This window comes from Littorina saxatilis, linkage group LG5, assembly GCF_037325665.1.
Source record: "Littorina saxatilis isolate snail1 linkage group LG5, US_GU_Lsax_2.0, whole genome shotgun sequence".
In the NCBI taxonomy this organism is placed as follows: domain Eukaryota; kingdom Metazoa; phylum Mollusca; class Gastropoda; order Littorinimorpha; family Littorinidae; genus Littorina; species Littorina saxatilis.
Genome location: NC_090249.1, coordinates 57623374 through 57648373, shown reverse-complemented (window position 1 = coordinate 57648373; position 25000 = coordinate 57623374). Strand labels below are relative to the sequence as shown.

General features: G+C 41.4%; 3 protein-coding genes across 7 annotated transcripts in view; 1 reads left to right on the top strand and 2 right to left on the bottom strand.

The window, feature by feature from the left end:
• LOC138965905 (hybrid signal transduction histidine kinase G-like) overlaps positions 1-11297 on the bottom strand; it is a gene marked incomplete at its 3' end in the record, with an annotated part of 17919 nt that extends 6622 nt beyond the window's left edge. The window contains 1 exon segment of the mRNA XM_070337987.1: positions 10989-11297.
• Positions 1-25000, bottom strand: part of LOC138967531 (tax1-binding protein 3 homolog) — a 263615-nt gene that overhangs the window by 177623 nt on the left and 60992 nt on the right. The gene's annotated exons all lie outside the window — the stretch shown is intronic.
• Positions 12569-24648, top strand: LOC138967520 (uncharacterized). 5 transcript variants are annotated; one of them, XM_070340087.1, is made up of 5 exons: positions 12571-12777; positions 13344-14388; positions 15235-15602; positions 17472-17618; positions 21850-24647. In XM_070340087.1, the coding sequence occupies exons 2-4, from the start codon at positions 14255-14257 to the stop codon at positions 17516-17518; spliced, it is 549 nt and encodes a 182-aa protein (XP_070196188.1). In that variant the 5' UTR covers positions 12571-12777; positions 13344-14254; the 3' UTR covers positions 17519-17618; positions 21850-24647. The 5 variants fall into 5 exon arrangements, with proteins under 5 accessions (XP_070196189.1, XP_070196188.1, XP_070196184.1 ...); XM_070340083.1 differs by having other exon boundaries at positions 13295-14388; XM_070340086.1 differs by lacking the exon at positions 21850-24647 and adding an exon at positions 19642-20011 and having other exon boundaries at positions 13295-14388.

Sequence of the window (25000 nt, the reverse complement as noted above, 5' to 3'; positions counted from 1 at the left end):
GTGTGTCTCTCTCTCTCATCCGACTCCTGGCACGCAGGTCAAAGCAGAGGTTAACTTGAGTGCACGTGTACCAAGCAGGAGGGGGGTGATTCGGGTCAGAAGTGGGGTAAAGCACTTTGGTCTTCAGTCTTTGGGTTATAGCTTTCAGCGGGGAAGATGCCAACATGAAATTGCATTATGCTCTACTATTTATTGAGGGGTCGAGTTATTCAAACAGATCCAAAACTCTTATTCATAAAATGTAAAATATACTGTTCAAAAAAAGAAACGCATAGCTTGTAATATTTGGTTAATTTAGTTATATGGCTACAAGGATATCCACCAAACTGCAGAAAATGTTTATCTGGTCGTCGACCTTTCGTCCATTGCCACAAGTGAGCTCTGCACGTGACGCATGCGTTATCAGTGGCTACAATGTCAAAATTGCTCATTTGGCATGACCACTCGTCATGCTTCAGTGTAATCTCGTGAAACTCGGGGAATATTGAGCTCTCACCATGTCTTCCAAAACCCATAAAAGCGGATTGTTCGCCACAAAGAAATCAGACGACAATTCAGCGACGAAAGATGGCCCGATTGAGCAGAGAAGACCGCCAAATTGCATTGGGTCGTTTACAAGCAGGCCAAAGTCAAAGTGCAATCGCCAGGCACTTCCACGTGTCCCAGAGCACCATCAGTAGACTGTGGGTCAGGTTTCAAGCCACTGGCTCCGTTGCTGACTTGCCACGAGCGGGAAGACCAAGGGCGACAACTGCTGCTCACGACCGCTTCTTACGGCTCCGCCACCTCCGGAATCGTTTCCTGTCGGCCTCATCTTCTGTCCAGGCTCTCCCCGGGCCACACCGATTATCGGACCAGACCGTGCGGAACCGCCTGCATGAAGCTGGTTTGAGAGCTCGCAGACCTCACAGAGGAGCTGTCCTCACCCGCCGCCATCGCCAGAACCGAGTGCAGGGGGGCAACCAGCACCTTCACTGGACCGTCCGGAATCACTGGAGACACGTGTGGTTCAGCGACGAGTCCTACTTCCTGCTCCAGCGACATGATGGTCGGAGGAGGGTCTACCGGAGAGTAAACGAACGTTACGCGCCCAACTGTGTGGATGAGGCACCCGTTCATGGTGGTGGAGGCGTCATGGTGTGGGGGGCGATCAATACCGCTGGAAGGAGCACCCTGGTGCACGTCCAAGGGCGCATAACTGCCCAGCGATACGTGGAGGAAATTCTGCGCCCACACGCCCTTCCTCTTCTGGCTGACCAGGATGCCATATTCCAGCAGGACAACGCTCGCCCGCACACAGCACGACTCACCACCCAGTTCCTCACCGACCACCATGTCCAGGTGCTTCCCTGGCCATCCATGTCGCCAGCCATGAACCCGATAGAACACCTCCGGGATGAATTGGACAGACGTGTGCGCAGGCGAGAAGAAGCGCCGGCAAATCACCGCGATCTATTGCAGGCACTTCAGGATGAGTGAGACACCATCCCACAGCAAGATATCCGGCATCTGATCCAGTCCATGCCCAGAAGGTGCCGGGTAGTTGTTGCTGCTCAAGGCAGTCACACCCCCTACTGACTTGACAGCCTCGGCACCCAATCGTATTGATTGACTGATTGATTTGAAGATGCAAATGAACTGTGTGTGCATTCAACTGTGTCCATACCAAATTTCAAACAAATAATCTAAATATTGGATTTTCTGTTAATTTTTTCGAAAAATAAAACAAATTTGGCAAGTAGCAACTATGCGTTTCTTTTTTTGAACAGTATATTAAGTCTCAAACAGTGATATCTCCTTGCAAAAAAAACTTCATTGTATCTTAACCTCCCTGTTGTCACTCAGCATTTTTTTGTATTCTCATCTACACTTTCAGCACTCCCCCCTCCCCCACCCCCCCCCTCCCCATCTCAGTTGTAATTTGTAAATGAGGTTTTCAGCCTTCAATCCACTATTTAACATAGTAAGTAAGTCAAGCTTTTCAAACCTTATTAATAATTGCTTTGATGTTTTGCTGATGTTCAGTTTATTATTTAATAAAGATCTCATGGTTCAAAATTTGATATTGTTTTTTCAAAAACTTGCGTGTGTTCCATTTCAAACTAACCTCAATGTGAACTCCATTATTACTGTCACATCTGTTTTACAAATTACACCCATAATCCCAACCAACGCGCAAACACACACACACCACAACTACACACATATGTACTCGTTACCATTAGCCAACGCTCGTCACAACACTAATAGACTACGAAACAATCTCTTCGATCATCTCTGCGCTGAGTCGGTCACACTTTTGCTCACCCCTGCCAACAATCTCAAACCGTAACAGCACAGAATATCGTCCATACCGGCAACCAATTATTACCATGTCCCAAATAGCATTGTATCTCGTTGGTTAAACACATCACAATCTTACAACCACCACAACGAAGACCAAACATCAAAAACAAAATTTACATTGTATTTGTGTTTCATCAAAACGATCACAAGAACATGCACCATGCGCCTTGCTCTTAAAGTTGCATAACCTACAACCCATGACCGCCAAACCGTCTCCTCTCTCTAACAGCAAAACTAGTGTGAAACATAAGTAATCAATTTATCCACTTGACTATATTCACAACAGGGACCTATGGTTTAAGCGTGTTTTATTCAATTTCTCATTCACACGTTTCAAACAATAACAACATTAAGAACGTTAACAAGCAGATTGCTTATGGACACGTTCTTGAAATGATAATCAATACACATTCCGATAGCAAAACATGGCGAACAAGTGATAGGGACCTATCACTCTTCTTTGCATGTTTTTATGCCTACGGATTTTCAAATACTCTGCAACACAGTCATGTAACCCAAATTCAACATGTGCCCGTACAATACCGCTTCTTTTATGAAAACATTGCTTCGGCCATGTTGATTTTAATCAACCAATTTTCTTGTTCCTTCTGGTGCTAGGAGATTGGTTCCACCCACTACTGCCTCATGCCCCGAAGGCTTACTCTCTGTCTTCATCCGATCTGGAAAAACAGCGCCCTGGCTTCTGGCCTTTTGTAACGTTGATCAGTTAGGTGTGTGCTACAAGAACCTCTTTTGACTTTTGAATGTTTACCTTTTCTTGGTATTGAAATTCGGCTGTTGTGCTAAGCACAGGCGAACGAACCAGTTCAGTTTCTTCAAGTGCCTGGCACTGAGCGCTGAGAAGTCAAAACATGATTCAAAGTGGTATTTCGTTTTCGCTGATTCTGCTTTTTGGCTCACGTAAGTGTAGCCTATGCGATGCTAACTTTTGTCTGTCTGTGCGTGCGTGCGTGCGTGCGTATGTATGTATGTCTGTGGTAGAAACTTTAACATTTGACTGAACACCGAAATACTAATTTTACCTGGTTATTATTCAAGCAACAGCTTCAAAGTATTGAAGCAATGATCAACATTTCGTCGGCACGTATGTAGTTAAAGTGTGTATCCAAAGAAAACGGGTGGTGGTTTTTTTGTGTGTTTTTTTGTTTTTTTTTGGGGGGGGGGGGGGGGTAAAAACAGGTGACTGGTCGATCTGGCCATCTGGCAGTCGTGTCCCCGTAAATAGGCTACAGACAGACAGATCTAGATCTAGTGTCTCGCACTCTTGAACCGTGTCACCTATACTTACTGTGTGTGTGTGTATGTGTGACGGAGTGATTGAGTTTGTGTTACTGTTTGTCGATTTCTTACGTGAGCCTTGAAGGCTTCGCCTCTTGTTTTTATTATTAAGACCTTAATTTCAGTCTCAGATGATCACTTCATAAATACTTTTAATTTACCTCCTTTTAAACAAAGAAAAGGAAAAGAAAAAAAAATAGTCATTGTCTTTTAACTTAGTTTAAAGATTTTATTTCTTAATATTTGTGCAGGTCTAAAGTGGCCGCCGCGGGGCGGGGTACCGACTGACATTGTGAGTAGACTGGTGCACGGGCCGTAGGGTGCCAGTCCGTTAAGCTAATATTGACTCGACTGTTCAGCCTACCTGGGTATTACTGCACGCAGCCCAATCAGGTGTGACAAACCCATTCGCCTGCAACCTACTTACACCCACCGCTCCACCCCCTCTCTCTTTCTCCTTCACTCCCTCTCTCTCTCTCATCCACTCTGTTCCCCTGTTCTGTTTAATTCCCTTTGCCCCTACCCTTAAAAACAAAGCACCAGCACCATACTCCGCTATCCCCAGCCCATTCATTCCCAAACCAGCCTTTGACAGTCATTTCTTATTACTACTACATTTACCCTGAATTCCCAAACCAGCCTTTGACAGTCATTTCTTATTACTACTTACTGCTACATTTACCCTGAATTCCCAAACCAGCCTTTGACTGCCATTTCTTATTACTACTTACTGCTATATTTACCCTGAATTCCCACACAAGCCTTTGACTGTCATTTCTATTACTAATTACTGCTATATTTACCCTGAATTCCCAAACCAGCCTTTGACTGCCATTTCGTTTTACTACTTACTGCTATATCTACCCTGAATTCCCAAACCAGCCTTTGTCTGCCATTTTTTTATTACTACTTACTGCTATATCTACCCTGAATTCCCAAACCAGCCTTTGACTGCCATTTCTTATTACTAATTACTGCTATATTTACCCTGAATTCTCAAACCAGCCTTTGGCTGCCATTTCTTATTACAACTTACTGCAATATTTACCCTGAAATGCGGAGATCTCCTGTGCTTTTCTCTCTGTCGTCGGTAATTCGAGGCCAAAACTTACCTGGAAGAACCTTTAATTGCTTTATTCTTGGACATTTTAAGGCCTTTACAAATACAGAGGGTAAATTAACCGTTCTCCGTCGGTTACTCCAGCTGAAAATGCAACCTAGGAGAAACTTTGATTGCTTTATTCTTGGATATTTTAAGGCCCTTACAACTACAGAGGCTAAAACGAGCGCTGTTCATAACGGCACCATAAGTCTCTTGCTTCAAAAACATTTATGATCGAAGTAAGTCTTCATCAAAGCTCTTGTACTTGCTCCTTTTATTTCCTGTTTTTAACAGTATAACCACAATACAAAGTTTTTCTGATTATTTTCAATTGCCGTCTTCTGGCTTTCTGTTGTTTCAACTTCTTTTCCAAATGTATGAGCAGAAAGGAAAGCAAGTCTTGACCTTGAAAGACAAACTGGTCCATTGTTCTTTAAAATAATGATTTTTAAGGTGTGGATAAATGTTCCTTTAAGAAGACCAATACAATCTTGACATGACAGCCAAGAGCGGATCAAGTGGTGTTAACAAATCAGCAAATATTGTAGTGGTAGAAAATACTGTATGCCCCACTCACAGTCACTAGGAGCAATCTGAGTTACCTGTACAAGTCTTTTCTTGTCACCCCCCCTCCCCCCCCCCCCCCTCCATTCCCTACGCACCCACCTTAAGGACATGCAACAACTATCAAACGAATATTTGATTTCAAGGTACAGCATTTCCCAAGACACAACAACATGGAAAGAATAGGGTAAATACCTGACACAACAACATGGAAAGAATAGGGTAAATACCTGACACAACAACATGGAAAGAATAGGGTAAATACCTGACACAACAACATGGAAAGAATAGGGTAAATACCTGACACAACAACATGGAAAGAATAGGGTAAATACCTGACACAACAACATGGAAAGAATAGGGTAAATACCTGACACATTTGGGAAATACAGTCGAACCTGTCCTGGTGACCACCTTTTGATAAGGCAAAAAAAAAATATAGTCTGTTTACGGTAACCCGACCGACCCTATTTTTTTCGCGCGACCCTAGACTTTTTTTTGGCATTTGGGGGAGAAAAAAAAAAAAAATCTTTTTTTTTTTTTTGGTGCAAAATAACGTAAAAAATATGGTTTTTAGGAGGAAAAAAAACAAATAAAAATCCCGACCTACCGACCCTATTTTTTTGGCCTGTGTTACCGTAAACAGACCTTTTTTTTTTTGGCCTAACGACCACCGGCTCATAATAGCCACCCCAAATGATCCCCCATGTGTTTTTTTCCTCTTTATGTAATTCCCATTTCCATAGTAACTCTAACAATTATGGACGGATTGTTTTCTCTAAATATAATTCACATTTCCACAGCAACTATCTGTCTAGATAACAACCACTTTAGGTCGGTCCCTTTGATAGTCGTTTTTGACAGGTTTAACTGCAGTTATATTTTTATTTTAGAAAAGACTTCTCTCTTTTTTTTCTGAACTAAAAATGAACCAGCATTAACAACAGCTACTCAACCATGCAGACTATACTTGTAAGCAAAAGTCAGAAAGGATTCCTCTGAAAATATCACAGAACACAACTTCGACAACAATGGCATTTCAGAGAACAACTACCGCAAACAGAGCAAGAGTCGAATTCAGAAAAAAACAGACAAGTCGAAGAGAAAGAAAGTGGATGCAGAGAAAGACAGACTAGGGAGTGAGTGAGAGTGAGAGAGAGAGAGAGAGAGAGAGAGAGAGAGAGAGAGAGAGAGAGAGAGAGAGAGAGAGATGTTGTGTGGACAAGTGTGAGAAAGAGAGACAGAGAGAGAGAGAGAGAGAGAGAGAGAGAGAGAGAGAGAGAGAGAGGAGAGAGAGAGAGGGTAAATGTAAATAAAATTTAAAAAATTTTAAAAATTTTTTCCATGATCTGTTTACTGTCCATTGAGTGTGAAGCTGAGAGAAAGAGTGAGACTGAAGGAAAACAATAATAACTTAATAAGAATTAAAATGATAATAAAAAATGTAAACAATTTTTTTTTAAACTTCCGATATATATAAATAAAAAAATTAAAAAAACGCACGCACATGTGTGATTAACAATGTCTGATCTCCTAAAAAAAAAAAAAAAAAAAAAAAAAAAAAAAGAGCTAGAGTCGAATTGTATACAGTGGAACTCCGCTTTAAAGACCCCCCTCCCTACGATTGTAGTCTCCATCCCATTTAAGACCATTTTTTCTCAGATTTGTTTGTTTGTTCGTTCATGGGCTGAAACTCCCACGGCTTTTACGTGTATGACCGTTTTTACCCCGCCATTTAGGCAGCCATACGCCGCTTTCGGAGGAAGCATGCTGGGTATTTTCGTGTTTCTATAACCCACCGAACTCTGACATGGATTACAGGATCTTTTTCGTGCGCACTTGGTCTTGTGCTTGCGTGTACACACGGGGGTGTTCGGACACCAAGGAGAGTCTGCACACAAAGTTGACTCTGAGAAATAAATCTCTCGCCGAATGTGGGGACGAACTCACGCTGACAGCGGCCAACTGGATACAAATCCAGCGCGCTACCGACTGAGCTACATCCCCGCCCTTTTCTCAGATGATTGTGTTCATAACGTCTGTAAAATTTACCCCATTTTTAAGACCTCAATTTCTCGTTTTCTGGGAGGTCTTTAAGGGGGGGCTTCACTGTACAAGGAATACATTTTGGCGTAATTCGTTCTTAAACAGCTTTTCAGGAGGACAAAACTGATTATTTTTATTATGAAATACTGTAGTATTAATATTCGTTTCTGTTAGAGATAGAAAGATAAAAGAATGTTACATCATGTATTGTCGATCGTATTTAAGAGACTATTTTTCATGGAAAATGATTATTTAAGTCTTAAGCACAAAAATATCAAAATCGCCCAAAAATTGAATTACGCCAACATTCCACAGCCACTGTAAATTTACCTCCATTTTAAGACCTAATTTTCTCAGAGTTTTGAATGTCTTACAAGGGGTGTGATCTTACTGGCTGAACACATTAATTCTCACAGTCCACAAAAAAGAAATTGAGTATAGGACATCTCCTTTAAAGCTTAAAGTGGTCTTCACTAACAACTTTGGCGAGTATGACTCATTTATGGCACTTGCCCGGAACCTCAGTTCGCGATGAAGAGGTCTGTTTACCGCTTTACAGCGGAATAATGGGAAACGAAGAGTGTCGCAGCGGCATCTTTACCCCTATTTATGGCTGCTAAGTTGTTCCGCTATCAATGAAACCATGTTTCTGTGCTCTTTGATGCAAGATCAATAAACAGAGGTTGTGTGTAGTAAATGCTACATTTTATAGCAGTTACCTTCTGAGACTAAGACGGAAACTGACAATGGTGCTTGAATGAGATAATTACTTTTGTAAATCAAAACACAAGAATGGGTAAAGGAATGCTTACCAGAATTACCGTTGTGTTCTTCAAATAAGCAAGTTTTTTTTCTGATCTTATTAGTATTAATGTACATTACAAAAGCAATATTCAAAAGCTTTTTGAAAATGCACAAAATTAATTACCCAGATTGTCTCTTTATTTAATTAGCACTGACTGTGACTGGAAAAAATGACACAAATATTTTCAAACCAGAATAATGAAACTTTCAAACATCATAGCACTATTGCTTACAGTTCAAATCAAATTGCCAAGATCTTCTGACAAGAAAACAAATGTAAAGCAATATTGTTTCCTTCTTTTCAAAGACGAGCCAAGAACAACAGAATACTTTAGGTACAATATGCCATTCTGCTGTTACAGTTCTGTGAATATGCATTGCAAAAAGATATCAGGGGCAATTGTGCTTGCAGTAACTGAGGCAGACAAAAAGGGTTTCAAGGACCACAGAAGTGCGGGGTGTATGTGTGTGGGAAATGTATTCTGATCAGTATGCATGAGAAAACAATGAGGAGAAAAGAAAAGCAAAACTTAATACCTTTTCAGAACTTTGGTTCGACCAACAACAAACACAACACTCACACATCACGCACACACACACACATAATGACTGTTACACACACACACACACATAACGACTGTTACATACTCACACACACAAACACAAACACATCAGATTGCAACAGTAAAACAAAATCATTCCCAAGGAAAAAATCCAGTGTGCCCCAGTTTTTACTATTTCACCTCTGGAACAAAATCTGAGAGAAGAGGAACGGAAAACAGAGAGAAGACATAACTCTTCAGGGAGAAGATTTAAGATTCTGACTTACAACCACACAGACAGGTCACTGTCACAGTGAAGACCAAAGTACACATTGCAACAAAAGGCTTTGAGGCTTATCAAGCGATAGAGCCGCATACCTCTGTGTCACTTTGCAATATATAGTATTGCAGGAATGGCGCTAGATTTTTCACACTTTGCAAGCACAAAGCAAGTTATCTGCATGAAAGGTGTTCTGGCAAGAGAAATATTGTCAAGGCAGGATCAGCCACGACTGTAGATGTTTGTGCTTTGATACTGATGGATGTGCTACAGTGGAGCTCCCTTTTAAGACCCCCAATTTCAGACTCCCACCTTTTAAGACCCTGTTTTCTCAGACTTTCTGTTCTTAACCTCTGTAAAATCACCCCCATTCTAAGACTCCCTCCTTTTTAAGACCCATTTTTCTAATATTTGTTTAGGTCTTAAAAGGGGGATTCCACCGTACAAAGAAACATATCTGCATGAAAGGTGTATGGGGGTACACCTGACAAAAGTCTGGCAAGAGAAATATTGTCTACGCAGGATCAGCCAAGACTGCAGATGTTTGTGCTTTGATACTGATGGATGAGTTATATGTAACACCTGTATGCAATTTTCTAGCCTGTTTCATGAAATCAGCAGGGTGACTGATAATTATTGAAACATGCATAAAAAAGCCAAACAATTAAACTGTGGCCTATTTCACAAAATCAACAACATGGTAATTATTTCATGAGGTACCGTAAGACATTACACTGAGTACATTTAACATTAATATGCTGTTCGAAACACTTTGATTTTAACCATTATAGCATAGACTTGAATCAATGAATTAATAAAATCGCAAAATAAATATCAAACTTTTTTTGTAACAAGAAACTACAAGAAACCATGCAAAGTTTAAACAGGTTAAGAAGTGTGGTAGTTGTGACAACAACAACAACATCAAAATAAGTATACATTCGGTATTATAACATAAATTGCCGCCAAAGTTCTCTGCAAAGCAACCTGTGTCAGTCGGTGTGCGGCTATCTTGGACCTCACCTAATCCTGTGTGGGGCTATCTCGCACGTCACAGTAGGGGGGAAAACAGCTAAAGATGGAGTGGAGGAAGGAGGGAGAGGGGGGGGGGGGATAAGGTCCATGACATTCCTATCTGCCCAGGTGAGCGGCAAAGGGTGATTGAGACTTCCTGCATGCCCCTCACCCCTCCATTGCAGCTTCATGATACAGTACACACATTTGATTTTATAAATGACCTGGAACCATAACACAAAACAATAGTCCGCCCCAACTAAATTAATTTACAAAATATTCAGTCCTTTCTAAATTCGTTCTGCAACAACGGCAACCATTGCCCACATCATCCATTTAATCATATTCATAAAAACAATAACAAACAAAAAACGATATCACAGCACTTGTTCCGAAAAAAACCTGTTTTCAAGAAGAAAGTGGGTACATAACGTTGTGATAAACCGAAGAACTTTAAATATATCAGTCCACACTGTTGAAGTTTTCGTGTGTTTTTAGAGTCAAAATTACATCGAACCGTGAAATTTAAATGAAGAAAAGCAGATAAATTAGCCTTTAATTTAATGCTGTAATTTACACGTGTCTGTGGATCCTTTCGTAATGATATGGCAACTTTAAAACATGGATAACTCCAAATATCGAGGCGACGACGAGGGCGGAAACAGACCGAAATGAAGTGCGAGCCTGCGGTGGCTTCATATTACCATGGAAACGTACACGCCGAGCAACCGGATATTCCCACTTCCTCCCTGTAACTAACAATGAATTGAACACGAAAAGCACAACAGTCCAGTACTGCGAAAACATTTTCAACGTCGAGACATGAGCACACAAATCTGGCGACCAATACACAACTTAGGGCTTTAGACTCAACGTGCATCCGATCACAACTGAACACGAGTAGAATGGGGGAGGTCGACTGAAGAAAACAACAAAGCCTCAAGCGGTTTCATCATCGCCACAAAATATGAAGAAAAGACGATAGACTTACCGAATTAAACGGTGTGTCAGTTATCCAGTCACACATCTGTCAATGAACTGTCTCACACCAACTACATCACAGAAACGCGGCGACATGATTGAGGAAGAGGCGACAAGAAAGCGCTCCAGCAAAATGGCGTCCCCCTTCAAGATCCCGCATTATCTTCTGCTTACCTCACCCCAGTTACTTCCCTTGCAAAGCAAGTCTCGGTTCGGCCGTACTCTCTCTATCGCTCTCTCTGCCTGCGCTACTTTATACTGCCCGGTTTTAAAACATTATCAAGGCGATTCATGATCACAATTCATCAATAAACTTTCAAAACAAACATATATATAAATAATGTATCTGATGTCAGAACGTTTCAGTTTTATTTACCTGACAAGTTTTGCAAAAAGGGTCAAGTGTTTTTGATAAACAAGGATTATACTTCATAATTATGTGTTTGTTTACGTTCATCTGCTTGCTTTTTGTATTTTTGGTGTGTTTTTATCTGTTTTGTATTGTTGCTGTTGATTCTGCTGGTTTTCATTATTATTAGGGGGGGGGGGGGGGTGTAGGTTCTCCGAAACACTGTTTCTTCTTCTTCCTCAAGTTTTTTTATTCATTTTTTTCAATAAAACGAAATTGCTTTATCCTACATACGTGAGAGAGACACCCATGAGATAATAATCGTTCAAATCACACGTGTGTATATCATGTAAATGAGGTCATGTCAAGCAAGTCTGGCAGGGACTTGTTTTTCCACTGCTTATGATGCCAAAGTCACCGAGACAAACGTCATTATAGAAACAAAAATTGCGCTCGCTAATTACCCTCGATGAATCTTTAGAACTAACACGTCACGCCACACTTTCAGAGTGACGTTTCTTTGCTTTGACGTAATAGATTGCACGAGGCTTTAGAAGAGATCGAGGTTCCAAAACAAGCGTCTTCAATTAATCTGCCTCGACTGCAGGACATTCAGTAAAATACACGTAAGTACAGTATGTAGGATAAACAGAATACTACATGGCTTGCTGTGTCGTACCAGATTTACACTCGTTGCTTTTTCAAATAGTGAACAGCTCGCTTTCGCTCGCAGTTCAATATTTAAAAAAACAACTCGTGTAAATCTGGTACGACACAGCAAGCCATGTAGTATTCTCTATGTTCGGGCGGGGATGTAGCTCAGTCGGTAGCGCGCTGGATTTGTATCCAGTTGGCCGCTGTCAGCGTGAGTTCGTCGACACGTTCGGCGAGAGATTTATTTCTCAGAGTCAACTTTGTGTGCAGACTCTCCTCGGTTATGGAAAGCCGTTTGGCTCATAACTATTACAGCTGTAATTTAAAATAAATACAGCTGTATTTAATGATAAATACAGCTGTATTTAATCATAAATACAGCTGTATTTAAAAATAATTACACCTGTATTTAAAAATATATACAGCTGTATTTATTATTAAATACAGGTGTAATTATTTTTAAATACAGCTGCATTTAAAAATAAATACAGCTGTATTTAAAAATAATTACACCTGTATTTAATAGTAAATACAGCTGTATTTAAAAATAAATACACCTGTAATTATTTTTAGATACAGGTGTAATTATTTTTAAATACAGCTGTATTTATTTTTAAATGCAGCTGCATTTAATAAATGCGGCTGAAATAAATTAGAACTTGAATCGGAAAATGTACGACATGCAAAGCGACAATCTCGTGGAGATACTACTTCCGGTGACGCCACTGGATCAGACCCGCCATTGCGACGTCAATTTGTTGCAGTCTGGTAATGAGCCAGAAGAAGTTTTAAGAAGGTAAGCAACGTTTTGTTTGCTTGTTCATTTGTGACTTAATGGAAGAAACAATGCGTGATCTTTGAAACACGGGTACCGGGTCCCGGTTTGATAACCACTGGCAGTGGCAATCAAAGATGGCGTGTAAAACTAAAAGCAACTTTCTGTGTTTTGGAGTTCATTAAATGTTGGGATGAATATGTCAGGTTTGAGGATGCACATTTCTGTAGGTTCATCTCGGTATTCCACCCCCTCGGCTTTCTGTTGTAAATATTAAGCTGAGCACGGTGATCGAATGTGGAAGCTACGTTTGGTCAAAGGTCACAGAAGATTTGCGTCGTGCAGCGAAGGAAAGAATCGCGATCTTGTTTCCGAATCAGTACCTCTTTGTTTTTCATTAAACCTGTCATTCTGCTTGCTCGGCTTTGTTAGATGTTTGCATATCGTGTTGCTATTTTCTTTGCTTTTATTATTGTTTCTTACTTGTGCTTCGTTTATCGATACAACGCAAGTAATAAAAGTGTTTGGCAATTTTCAGGGAAAATGGAATGCTACTTGTAAACTGTACAACGCATGGTGTATTCCAGGATATCTGATCAAGAGTTGGATGCGTTGGTGGAACCAATTACTGCTTCCAACAAGCTTACTGGGTCCTTAATGATACAAGCTCGTCTGAAAGGACAGGGGACAGTACTTCAGGTAACTCTTCTGTGCTGAATATTAGAATAGTAAAGCTTCAAAAAGGAATTTTAAACTGTTGAAAAACAACTGAGAAATGGACCAATGTTTCACAGTCACAGATTCTGATTTTAAAGTTAAGTAATACCGTTTTTATATTTAGTCAAGTTTTGACTAAATATTTTAACGTAGAGGGGGGAATTGAGACGAGGGTCGTGGTGTATGTGTGTGTGTGTGTGTGTCTGTCTGTCTGTCTGTGTGTGTGTTTCGATCCATCATACAACGCCGCAGCTATGGAGGTCAATGCGTTGCTTCGGCAGGGCACTGTGGACTCCCCTAGAGTTGTATTTTGGGACCATGATTTTATGTTTTCCGCTGGAAAACAGTTTACGTTACCTGAATTTGCAGCGTCATTTCCTGGGTGATGGTGTGCATCTAGCAAACGTATATTCCCAAGCTTGGGACCTGTTGGCGTAACATATCAAGATCAAGAAGATCAAGCAACGTCAGGACAGGCCAGGTTGTACAAGTCCCTTCGTCAGGCGATAAACACAGTCGGTTTTTGTGTGATTAAATAATGTTGTAGCCGGGTCAGGTTGCATTGTGCGTTTTGACTGATCAGCTTACAAAGCACGGGTATAGGAACAGGGAATCTTCAAATTGTTTACATTTTCTTTCTTGTTTGATGCGGGTGGGTGGCATAAATCGACGGCTCTAAATGGGGTCAACCAGATCGGTAGATGGGAAGTAACTCGAGTTTATGACAGGCTCGTTGTGGATGATGTCCCTTGTCTAAAAACCAGTTCAAGGTGGATCCGGAATGGTTCTTCGATCAACACGATTGTTGAGTGTTCTGTCAAATCAAGATATCGTGACATGTTTCAACAGTATGTTTCTGTGTTGGTGGATAGTATGGATCAGTGTTTTTCCAGAGTACTTGGAAATAATTTTCAGGTGAGATTCTGATGAACATGTTGGTGTTACGATGCCTTTTCATGTGAGCGTTTGTCAATTCAGAGAATCAGAATATTTGTTCCTGTGGAGGTACTGTATGTCAATTACCTCGGGTGTTTGTCATTTCAGTGAATCAGGAAATATTGGTTCCTGTGGAAGTACTGTTTTGTCAATCACCTGTTATTTTGCCTAGGAGATTCCAAATTTATTTTGATTGTGGTACTGTGGGCTAGGTAATATTTCATGTGGAGGTACTGTTGTCACTTGTGTTGGCTGGTGCCTCACAGATTACAAACACTATTTTGGTTAAAGTACATGTACCGTGGGCTAGGTAATATTTCATGGTGGGGCTGATTTTTCAGAGAATCAGAAAACATGGTTCGCTGTTGTTCTTTTTGTCAAATTAAGCTATAGGGCCTCAGAGATTCCAACATTAGTTAGTATGTGGATTTGTTAGCCAGGTATTATGTTGGTGTGTGACAGTTCAGAGAACCATGATGTAATTTCCTGTTGGTGTTCTGTTTGTCATAAATGTATTGAGCCTCAGAGATTCCAAACTCGTTTGGTGGGGGTACTGGGTGCCAGGATTTGAGTTTGACACAGAAAACACAATTGGTTTGAAGTACTTTGGGCCAGATTTTAATCAATTTCTTTGGTTTGTATTTCAGACTCCCAAAATCTGGTGACAACTTCAGAAGTATGGGATATTAAACACCTTTTACAGGCTGAACAGTGAAGGAGTTGTTAACTCCTGCAAGGAGCAGCAGACAAGTTCAAGGCTTATGTGTAATTCTCAGTAATCTGACAAATAAGGCTGTGTTCACATATCCTGTTTTTTATGCACAGGAATATGCCTCCCAGGAGGGCAGCGTCAAGGCGGGTAGCCGAAGTGACCCGAGCCGCTGCAGGTCGGCCGAGGGCCAGCAACCAGACAGCCTCGCAGCGACAACCCGGTGGGTTTGAGTCAGCCACAGCAGGAGGGGAAGAAAGCGCCACTGCTTTGGCCGCGGTATTGGCAGAACTACGCAGGCTGGGGGAGCGGCAAGAGACCTGCCAAGTGGCCATTGTCTCGCTCCAGAAAGACAACCAACGTCTGCAAGAAGCTGTTTCGGGTGATCGTGAGGCCATCGCCTCAACATCGGGATCGATGACAACCGGTACCAGCAATTCTACCCTGTCTGGCTCGGTTGCCAACCTGGTCAACACAATCACAGGTGAGGCGGCAACCCAATTGGTGCCTGTTGTTTTGTTCGTCGAGGATAAAGTTAAACGCAGGATCTGGGGCCCGGGGCGTCAATCCACAATGACAACTGAAAAGTTTCAAATGGAAGCGTGTCAATGTTAATTGTAATTCAATCTGACAATGATCTCTTTCCTGCGTTCATGCGGTTGCAAACAGACCAGAATTGGTTCTGTTCTGTTCACATAGTACTTTGAGTTCACTTACATGCAAGGGTGATGCACAGTATTCCTATGGAGAGAACTTCATCTTTAAGTGTACTTCGATTAACTGAAGATATTCAATTGTTTACTTCAATGTGGGAGGTGTGCAATGTGTAAATACACATCAACTCAGTCAGTAAGATTTATGTGCTGGTGTATGATGCAGAGCTGTCAGCCCCTATGAAGCTTCATGTGTAGCAATCTTGAATTTATAGTGTAGCAAATGGTGTTTATCTTTAAGTATTGCATCATCTTATAATCCACTGCACCTACATGTTTATATGTCAAGACACAAATGTTGCAATAACTGTGTTCAGACAAGAAAACAGCAGCAGGAACAAATGAACATTGTAGAGTGTCTGTATAACGAAGTAGCATTTTCTGTTTTACAAGTAGCATGCTACATCGAAAGCGTAATAGTCTGCAGCTCTAATTGGGCCACTAATGCGACATGGTGCTTTTGGATTCCACAAGTTATTTTGCATGTTGTTTTTAAGGCAAATATGTCAGAAGCTCCTAAAGAACTTTAGTGGGTAAGCCTGTGACATTGTTGTCCACATAGAGAATACTATATGGTTTCCTATGAAATACCAGTTTTACTCAAGTTGTGCTTTTAAATATTAAACTGCGAACAATATTTCAAAACACTAGTGTAAAACTGGTATCAAACAGGAAGCCATGTAGTATTCTGTTTATCCTACATACAGGGTTCGTACAGGTCATGGAAAGTCATGGAATTTGATTTTTAATTTTCCAGACCTGGAAAGTCATGGAATTTCAATTCAAGTCATGGAATTTCAATTCAAGTCATGGAATTTAACATAAATAAGAAAGAAAAAAAATTAACCTTTAGCACGCCAGCTTTCTTTCGAGTTGTTTCTTGACAACAAAAAGTATGCGGAATTGGAACGAATTACCAAGGAAGATCTTCGCAATGAACTGTGTATCGCGGTGAAAAAAATGACAGTTCGTCAAGTCACAGTGTTAGTGACGGTTATGAAACGGAATTTACGAAAGTGCAGATGGATACAAACAGTGGCTGGTCCAGTTTAGTGAAATGACAGGACCAGCAAACATTACCGATAATCTGACTGCGTAGCAAATGCTTGACTTGCTTGTCAAAGAGACACTGCGTAGAAACTGACTCAAATTCAGTGCAAAGCAAGCCAGTGTCAAAACTGGCAGTGACAAGATGTAAAAAGTTTGCGTGTTCGGAAATGGCGACCTGTGGATCTAGTCATGGAAAATGTTATTGAGGCTCATGGGAAAGTCATGGAATTTTGTTTCTAAAAACCAGTGGGGACCCTGTACATACTGTTGCATGTTCATTGCTGTAAATGTCCCTTTGTCGAAGCGCCCAGATTGAAGAAGCTTAAAAATTGAACCTGGATCTCTCCGAATGCCTCGTGTAATCTTTTATGTCAAAGCAAGGAAATGTCACTGGTGTGGTGTTTACGTTCTTAAAATTCTTCCGAGTGTTCAAAGAAGGACGCTTGTTTCGGTATTGGAGGCAGTGAAAAATCAGGTCCTTGTCAGACAAGACCTCTTTACACATGCAATGTAGAGTGAATGGTATTGTTATGACATGAGTGGTATGTCACGTTAGTGTAATAAGTTGTATTCTTACACGCTCCACAAAGGCACAGAGTACGGGGAGCCATCCCGCGGGTTGATCCTGGTGGAGTAGCTGTCAGAGCTTTGGCGTTGAGGCCCACGAGACGTCGTCTGTACCAAGTATCAGGACCAAACGCTCTCTGGCATCTAGACGGATACCACAAGTTGATATCGTGAGTACAGCTACAAATACATACACTGGGCACAAAAAAATCCTTTTTAAAAATTTGGTGAATGTTGAGTGTGTCCGGTGGTGGGGAGGATGTTGGGGGTTGTGCCAGTTTGAACATGGAATTTGAGTGGATTGATACAGGTGGCATAAGGGTGATAAGGAATTCTCTTATTTTATGACGCTGGAATCTTTCTTTTAAGACCTACATAACCCTGAGATAATAAGGTCTTATAATGGGGGTAAACTTACAGAGGTTATGAGCAGAATATCTTAGAGAACAGCATACCTGCCAATTGCTACGATTTTGGCGCAGCATGCTCCGATTTTGCAGGAATTGCTACGCTGCTACTCTAAGCCCTGAGCTGCTACGCTAAAAAAAAAAAATGACAAGCGTGCAAAATGTTCACTTATTGCTTGACAATCAACAATGAACATTGCATAACTAGTCGAGTACCGATGGCTGGGAACCACTCCGTTATGACTCGATATTGTCCACGTGACTTGCTTAGCAAATCGTGAATTTTATTGCAAGCATTCGCATTTCCGGTGACTCTATGCGCCAATTGTGAATTTGATTAGAATATGCAATGCACTTGTTAAGTTGTAAGCTGTGCACAGTGACGGTGTTAGAAGTGGAAACTGGAGGGAGACAGGATAAAAACGGGGAAACGTAAGGGTGGTGAAGATTATGGTGCAAGTTCCACACCGATGCGGGCAAATCATTTTCAACGATTTTTGCCGAAGAATTCGACAGACTTTGCGTGTATAGGTAATAATACCTGCTATTCCGACTTGGTTGTGTGACAGACGTTTTCTTCCACACGAGATTACGTTGATTGTCTAAATCTACTTTTTGACGGAAGTGGCCGAACAACTGTGAATGACGTCTCGTTATATGGGAATGACGTCACAGTCATCGTCACAGTCTGTATCTTTTGAAGCATCTCATTCTTCATGACGTCTTTCTGTGTCTGCATCCGCAAAATGTTTGTTCATTCCGGAATCTTTGTCATCTATGTTCAGAACTCTGTCCTTATAGTGTCAGACAAACAGGCCTCCTGAGCGAACCACTTTCCAAGGGAAGTTAAATTCGCGTATGGAAACAGTACTGTCGTCTGGGGTGCCGTTTTCAGTATTCTGAGCGTTGAAGAATCTGTAAAGAGAAGAAACGATAACAGCAGGAGAAATAAAAGTCGTGTGTGCATTTTATGTTTTTTTGGAGTGACGATTTTGAGTTTGAATCCGTTCTTGCCATGCTCCTAAAGCGTGTAACATACAATCTTGCATACGTTTGCTTTAGTAGTGGCAAAGAAGGAAAGCGTGTGACATTGAACTATGTTTAGACGGTTGTAATGTCGTAGAGCTCTCAGAATCTTACAAACGTTTTTGATGGCATTTTAAATGCGGGCTTGCGATTCAAATTTAAGATTATGCGAGTGCTACGCTTATAAACACCAATTGCAACTCTGACATTTGGTGAAAGTTCCAAAATGCTACTCTTTGGGCTTCACAGGGGTTGGCAGCTATGAAACAGGGTCTTGAAAATGTCTTGTTTGGGATCGTAAAAGGAAGGGCGTCTTCTAAGGGGTAGGTGGGTAACGAAGGTGAGTCGTGTGCAAGTATTTTCTTTTCTTTTCTTTTTATTTTGTCATTTTCTGGATATGTAATGAAAGACTGGTCCATTGATGATTTCCCCACGGAATACAAAACATATTCTGGTTATACCTTACCATTTCTACTGGGTGGTTATTTAAATTTGGTTGCTTGGTGTTTTTTTTAACAATAAACACCCCTTCAAGTTAACAGAGAAATAAGCAGAGGGGGGAATACTTTTCGGTGAATACCAAGCTACCTAGTCCTAACAAATAACCACCCAGCAACCAGTCTGAATCCTCGATAGCTCATAGGTTGAGAAACCACACTGTGTGGTCACTGCTTGGTGACTGAAAAGTTCTGAATGCTCAAATATTCGAAAGAGGAAAGAGCTCATACATACTCAACTGCATTTACACTATTCATTTCAGGTTTCAACACACAGAATCCAATATAAGATCCATAAGTTTGGTTGTTTTCTAAATCAAAATCTACGTTGTACCAGACACAAGGTCTCAAGGCAAGTAACTCTCATATTTTGTGTAGAAAATAGAGTTGTTCCCATTTTGCATTTGTACAAATAAAAAGACAGTAATCTGTAGGTCAATTATATTTCACTTCATAAATAGAACTTTTTTTCCCGAGATACTTAAACATGAAAAGAACGCAAAAATATTTGCCTTATCGTCTTAGCAGAACAACTATGTACTTTATTTTATTCGAAATTAAATTAACTGCTATAAAGAGTTTGCAGAATTGCGCAATTTTCACAGAACTCTTCAACCATGGATTAATCACATGCTTGTGCAGGTAGACTGGCTGAGTGAATAATACTTGATCAAAATAATTATGTGTGCTGTGGGCAGGCTGTCTGTCTGTCCAAGGACAAAAATGTAACGTTGAGCTGTTATCTCAGAAGTTTATACAGCTAGACCTCTGAAACTTTGCACACTTTTAGGGTTTGATGATTTCACGAAGTGACCGCAGTTTCGTTGACCCTCATCAAATTTTGGGGTCACAGCGGGGTCATGTTCGTTTAATAAAAACTTAACGTTGATGTTATCTCAGATGTGTTTTTAGCTAGAGCTTTAACCCTTAGGCTGGTTGTCGCGACATATGTCGCGCTACTTTACGTATGCTGTCACCTGGTTGTCACGACATATGTCGCGCTATTGGCTCAGTCTGTTTGGTCGGTTCCGATTACCTCCCATTGATGCGAAAACCTATATGACTGTTTTTTGTTATGTTTCTCTCTGTTAATTCACCAGTGGCTATGTAACATGTGTTACAGAATTGCACCGGTGTAAGGGTTAATAGTACGCACACTTCTAGGTTTTGATAATGTACCAACTTGACATAAGATTGTGGGCGGGGATGTAGCTCAGTCGGTAGCGCGCTAGATTTGTATCCAGTTGCCTGCTGTCAGCGTGAGTTCGTCCCCACGTTCGGCGGGAGATTTATTTCTCGGAGTCAACTTTGTGTGCAGACTCTCCTCGGTGTCCGAACACCCCCGTGTGTACACACAAGCACAAGACCAAGTGCGCACGAAAAAGATCCTGTAATCCATGTCAGAGTTCGGTGGGTTATAGAAACAAGAAAATACCCAGCATGCTTCCTCCGAAAGCGGCGTATGGCTGCCTAAATGGTGGGGTAAAAACGGTCATACACGTAAAATTCCACTCGTGCAAACCACGAGTGCACGTGGGAGTTTCAGCCCACGAACGCATAAGAAGAAGAAGACGACATAAGGTTGATTGACCTTCGTCACAGCCCACTTCGTCAACATCACGGGCCAAAGAACAGGCCTGGGAATGATACGCCTTTCGTCGTATTTACGACGAAGTCCTTTTCTAATTGTGTAAGAAAAGAGCCTCCGTGTGCCCTTAAAAATGCTTAAAACGCAACATTTTCCGTCAGTACGCCCAAACCACTTTTACTCATTCCCAGGCCTGAAAGAATCTAGACACAGCCATCGTCGAACGCTGAAGAAGAAGAAGATTGACCTTCGTCAAGTTTTGGGGTCACAGGGGGTCATGTTCGAATCAAAATATCTTAACATTGATGTTATCTCAGGTGTTTTTGAAGCTTGAGCTTTGAAACTTTGAACACTTGAAGGATTTGATCATCTACCTACGTGACCCTAGTTTGGTTGATCCCTGTCACATTTTGGGGTCACAGTGGGGTCAAGTTTGTAAAAGCTTTACATTGCGGTTTTCTCAGTTATTTTTTATTAAATTTCACTGAATTGTATGTGTTATTAACCAGCAGACATTACCAAAATTTTGCTTATTTTTATCAAATTTTAGAGTCCCAGCAGTTAGTGGAATCCTCCTTTTAAGACCTACAAGACCCTTAAGGCTTATGGACATGACGAAGAAAAGTCATATAAAGCAATTGCTTTTCTTGATTTATTTCTTTGCAAAATTGAAGAAAGGTGGATTAAATGGGTTACACACCTTTTCTCAATGATATATATTAAAAATAATGGTCTTGATTCTCGGTCATGAAAAAGCACTTTGACCATTACTTTTTAATATTTACTGAGCATGTTACCTGTACTTATTTCCCAATAACTCTTTAATCAGAATTTGTGTGGTGAAATCACATATGGAAACGGATCTCTGTTTGTTATATTGCAGGTGGAAAATGGTGATTCATGGGGCAATCGATGGCTTTAGCCGGGCCACTACCTTCCTCCATGCCACCGAAACAACAGGTCAGAGACCGTTCGGGATCTGTTTTTGGGTGGAACCCAACGCTTTGGACTCCCGTCAAGAGTCCGCATGGACCATGGTGGCGAGAATCTGGATGTCGTCGCCCTCATGAATGAACACAGGGGAGAAGGGAGAGGCAGTGCGATGCAAGGCCGCAGTGACCATAACCAAAGGATCGAGCGTCTCTGGCTCGACGTCTGGAAAGATGTGGTGAACCCTTACCATGACCTGTTTACTGCAATGGGAACACCACAGGCAGAAGGTGGTCTGGGGATACTGAACATGGACAATCCCATTCACTTGTGGGCCCTCCACTATGTTTTTCTGCCCAGGCTGAACCGGTCCCTACAGTGGATTGTGGAACAGAAGAACCACCAACCCCTGAGGACAGAGCGCAACAGAACTCCCCTGCAGCTCTTCTTCAGGGGGATGCTGGAGAGACGAGCCAGCACATCCACAGCAGTACAGGACTTCTGGAAAGGGAGAAGCCTTCAATCGATAATCGAGGACCATCCTTTGCCAGACAGTCGTTAGGATGTGCCTGCCACGGCTTGCCCCCTCTCTGAGGAACAGCTCGTGCAACTAACGGAGCGCATTGACCCTCGGAGTGGGCCACCCACCGATCAACATGGTCAGATGTTGTTCTCCAGTTCGTTGCCAACATGCTCGAGTAAAAAAAAAGTTAGCTTGTGGACACCCCAAACCTGAAGTGTATAGCAGACCTGTGAACCCATACGATTTTGCCATATTTTGTACGCTTGATTGTCCAGACTACAAGCAGATTGGTCAGTGGAATCACAAGAAAAATTCATTGTCTACTTTTATTTACAAGCGCATTCCAAAGCCGATCCAGTGTTTTGACACATGATTACTGCTTTTGTCAATGAAAGAAGCATTCGTTTTAAATTGTAAACTTATTAGGCTACTTGCCCTATCCGCTCTAGCCACGTAATCGTGCAATAAATCTGCAATATCTTGCATGGCGTTGGGAGGTGTGCCTCAATTTGCGGGTTTGCTTTGAGACCTCAGAGTAAGGATGTGTCTGGGTGCAGACACTTCGCCTTCAAAAAAGTTAATTTGCACTGAGCAGCATTGGGCTGCAACAATGAAAGCCTCAAAAACAATCATAAAGTTTGTTCAAAGTACCAAGCATGGTAGAAGGTATAAGCAACTGTTTTTTTCAAATTGGTTTAAATCTGCGCTCTAATTCTAAACCAATCTTTGTAAAGTGGAAAGTCATTCAAATAAAGCGAAATTATGTCCGCTGTGTATTTTATTATTTTTAAACACAGGTACTGCACCACGAAAACAATATTGCTAAAAAAAAAAAAAAATATGTACACTTTGTGAAAGAAAGTTGTAAAGAAAGTTTTACACAATGATTTGCCATTAGGTTACCTGTTTAATTGCACCAAACAGACATGGGATTCTTCCGTAAAATTACGGAATTCCGTAAATTTTTAGGCTCCAGGGATCATTCTTGAGATTCGTGCAAATCCGCTGAGAAAATGTTGGGGTATAAATGTTGTAGGTAAAGACCCAAGTTTTTCGGCCGGTCCGCTGATCGCGACGCTCCATTCCATACTATTCTTGAACGGTTGGTTCCTAAAACGGTCAGACTGTTGCTGGTCGATCCGTATGGGAACGCGCTCTGTGTCTTTGTCTCCTACAGTCACCGTTTCAACGTAGCTATCGGGGATTCAGTATAAGCTAAAGCATACCGTATGAGAATGATTCGGCGCCATTTTTACATCGCTTCGAGCCACTTGCCAAAATGATGAGGAAGCTAAAGCGAGACGAAACCGTTCTATCCCGGGAAATTGACCAGCAGAAGTACAAGAAAAATCTCTGGAGATTCGACTGGCTCGATGAAGTTGTATCATTGAGCTGGAAATACGAGAAAGGCCAGAAGACACAAGACGTGAAACTGAAAGTTGGCGATGCTTTTGCTAAAATCAACTTGCCGGGAAAAACTTAGTGCACTTTGTGCAACGATGTTAATGTTATCAACTACGGTTCCAATGGAAAGACTGCCCTCAAAAGCCACTTGAAAAGCAACAAGCACCTGACTATCCTGAAAACCCAGTCGTGTAATCAGTCACTGGGGTCGTTTGGCACCGACGAGGTAAGAACATTGAAACCACACCGTCACACGCCACCACCCCCCCCCCCCCCCCCCCCGCCTCTCTCTCTCTCTCTCTCTCTCTTTCTCCTCCTTATTTTGAGTCTTAGCGTAAAATTAATTTGAGAAACATGGAAAGGGAGGGGGGGGCTATGATTAAGCTGAAATATGCATTTCAGGGCCATTTTTGTGTGTCTAAAATACTAAAAACCTTCAGCTTCTGGGGGCTTTGCCCCCAGACCCCGACCAGGGGCGTTGCCCCTGGACCCTACTTTTTTTTTCCTTAATTATCACTTTTTCTGAATCCCATGTCTGACCAAATTTCTTTTGATGTATCTATAGTATAGATTTATAAAGTTGAAAATTGCTGAAAGTTTTTAAAACAGACTATTGTTTTTGAAAAAGACCTTAGTGTATTTTTAGGTTTATTGATGCTAGATATATTTATATATATATATATATATATATATATATATATATATGGCTTGCCCAATCCAACGTATAAAGGAACTCATTGTTATTCAGCCATTAACCTTCGCCGGCACTCGTTATCGACTACACACGGACGCATTCGTGGGGCCGTGCAGACCCATGCTTCTCAAAGAAGGAAAAATGTGCATATCCTTCCGTGGCACTCGTGGGGCCCGTGGCAGACCCATGCTTCTCAAAGAAAGAAAAAATATGCATATCCTTCCGTGGCACTCGTGGGTCCGTGCGGACACAGAAGGGTGTTTGATGCAAATATCTCTTAAACGAGTTGGAATTTTTTAATGAGCTTTTAGAAATGCCTCAGACACCTAAAAAGCTATCATCTCCTAAAAGCTCATTAAATTTCAGTGATAATTAATTAATTAATTAATGGTCAAATTTAGACTGCACACGGTATTTGGTAAAATATTATGGGTCTGCATGGCCCCACGAGTGCCACGAAGGGTTTGCACAATTGTCCTTCTT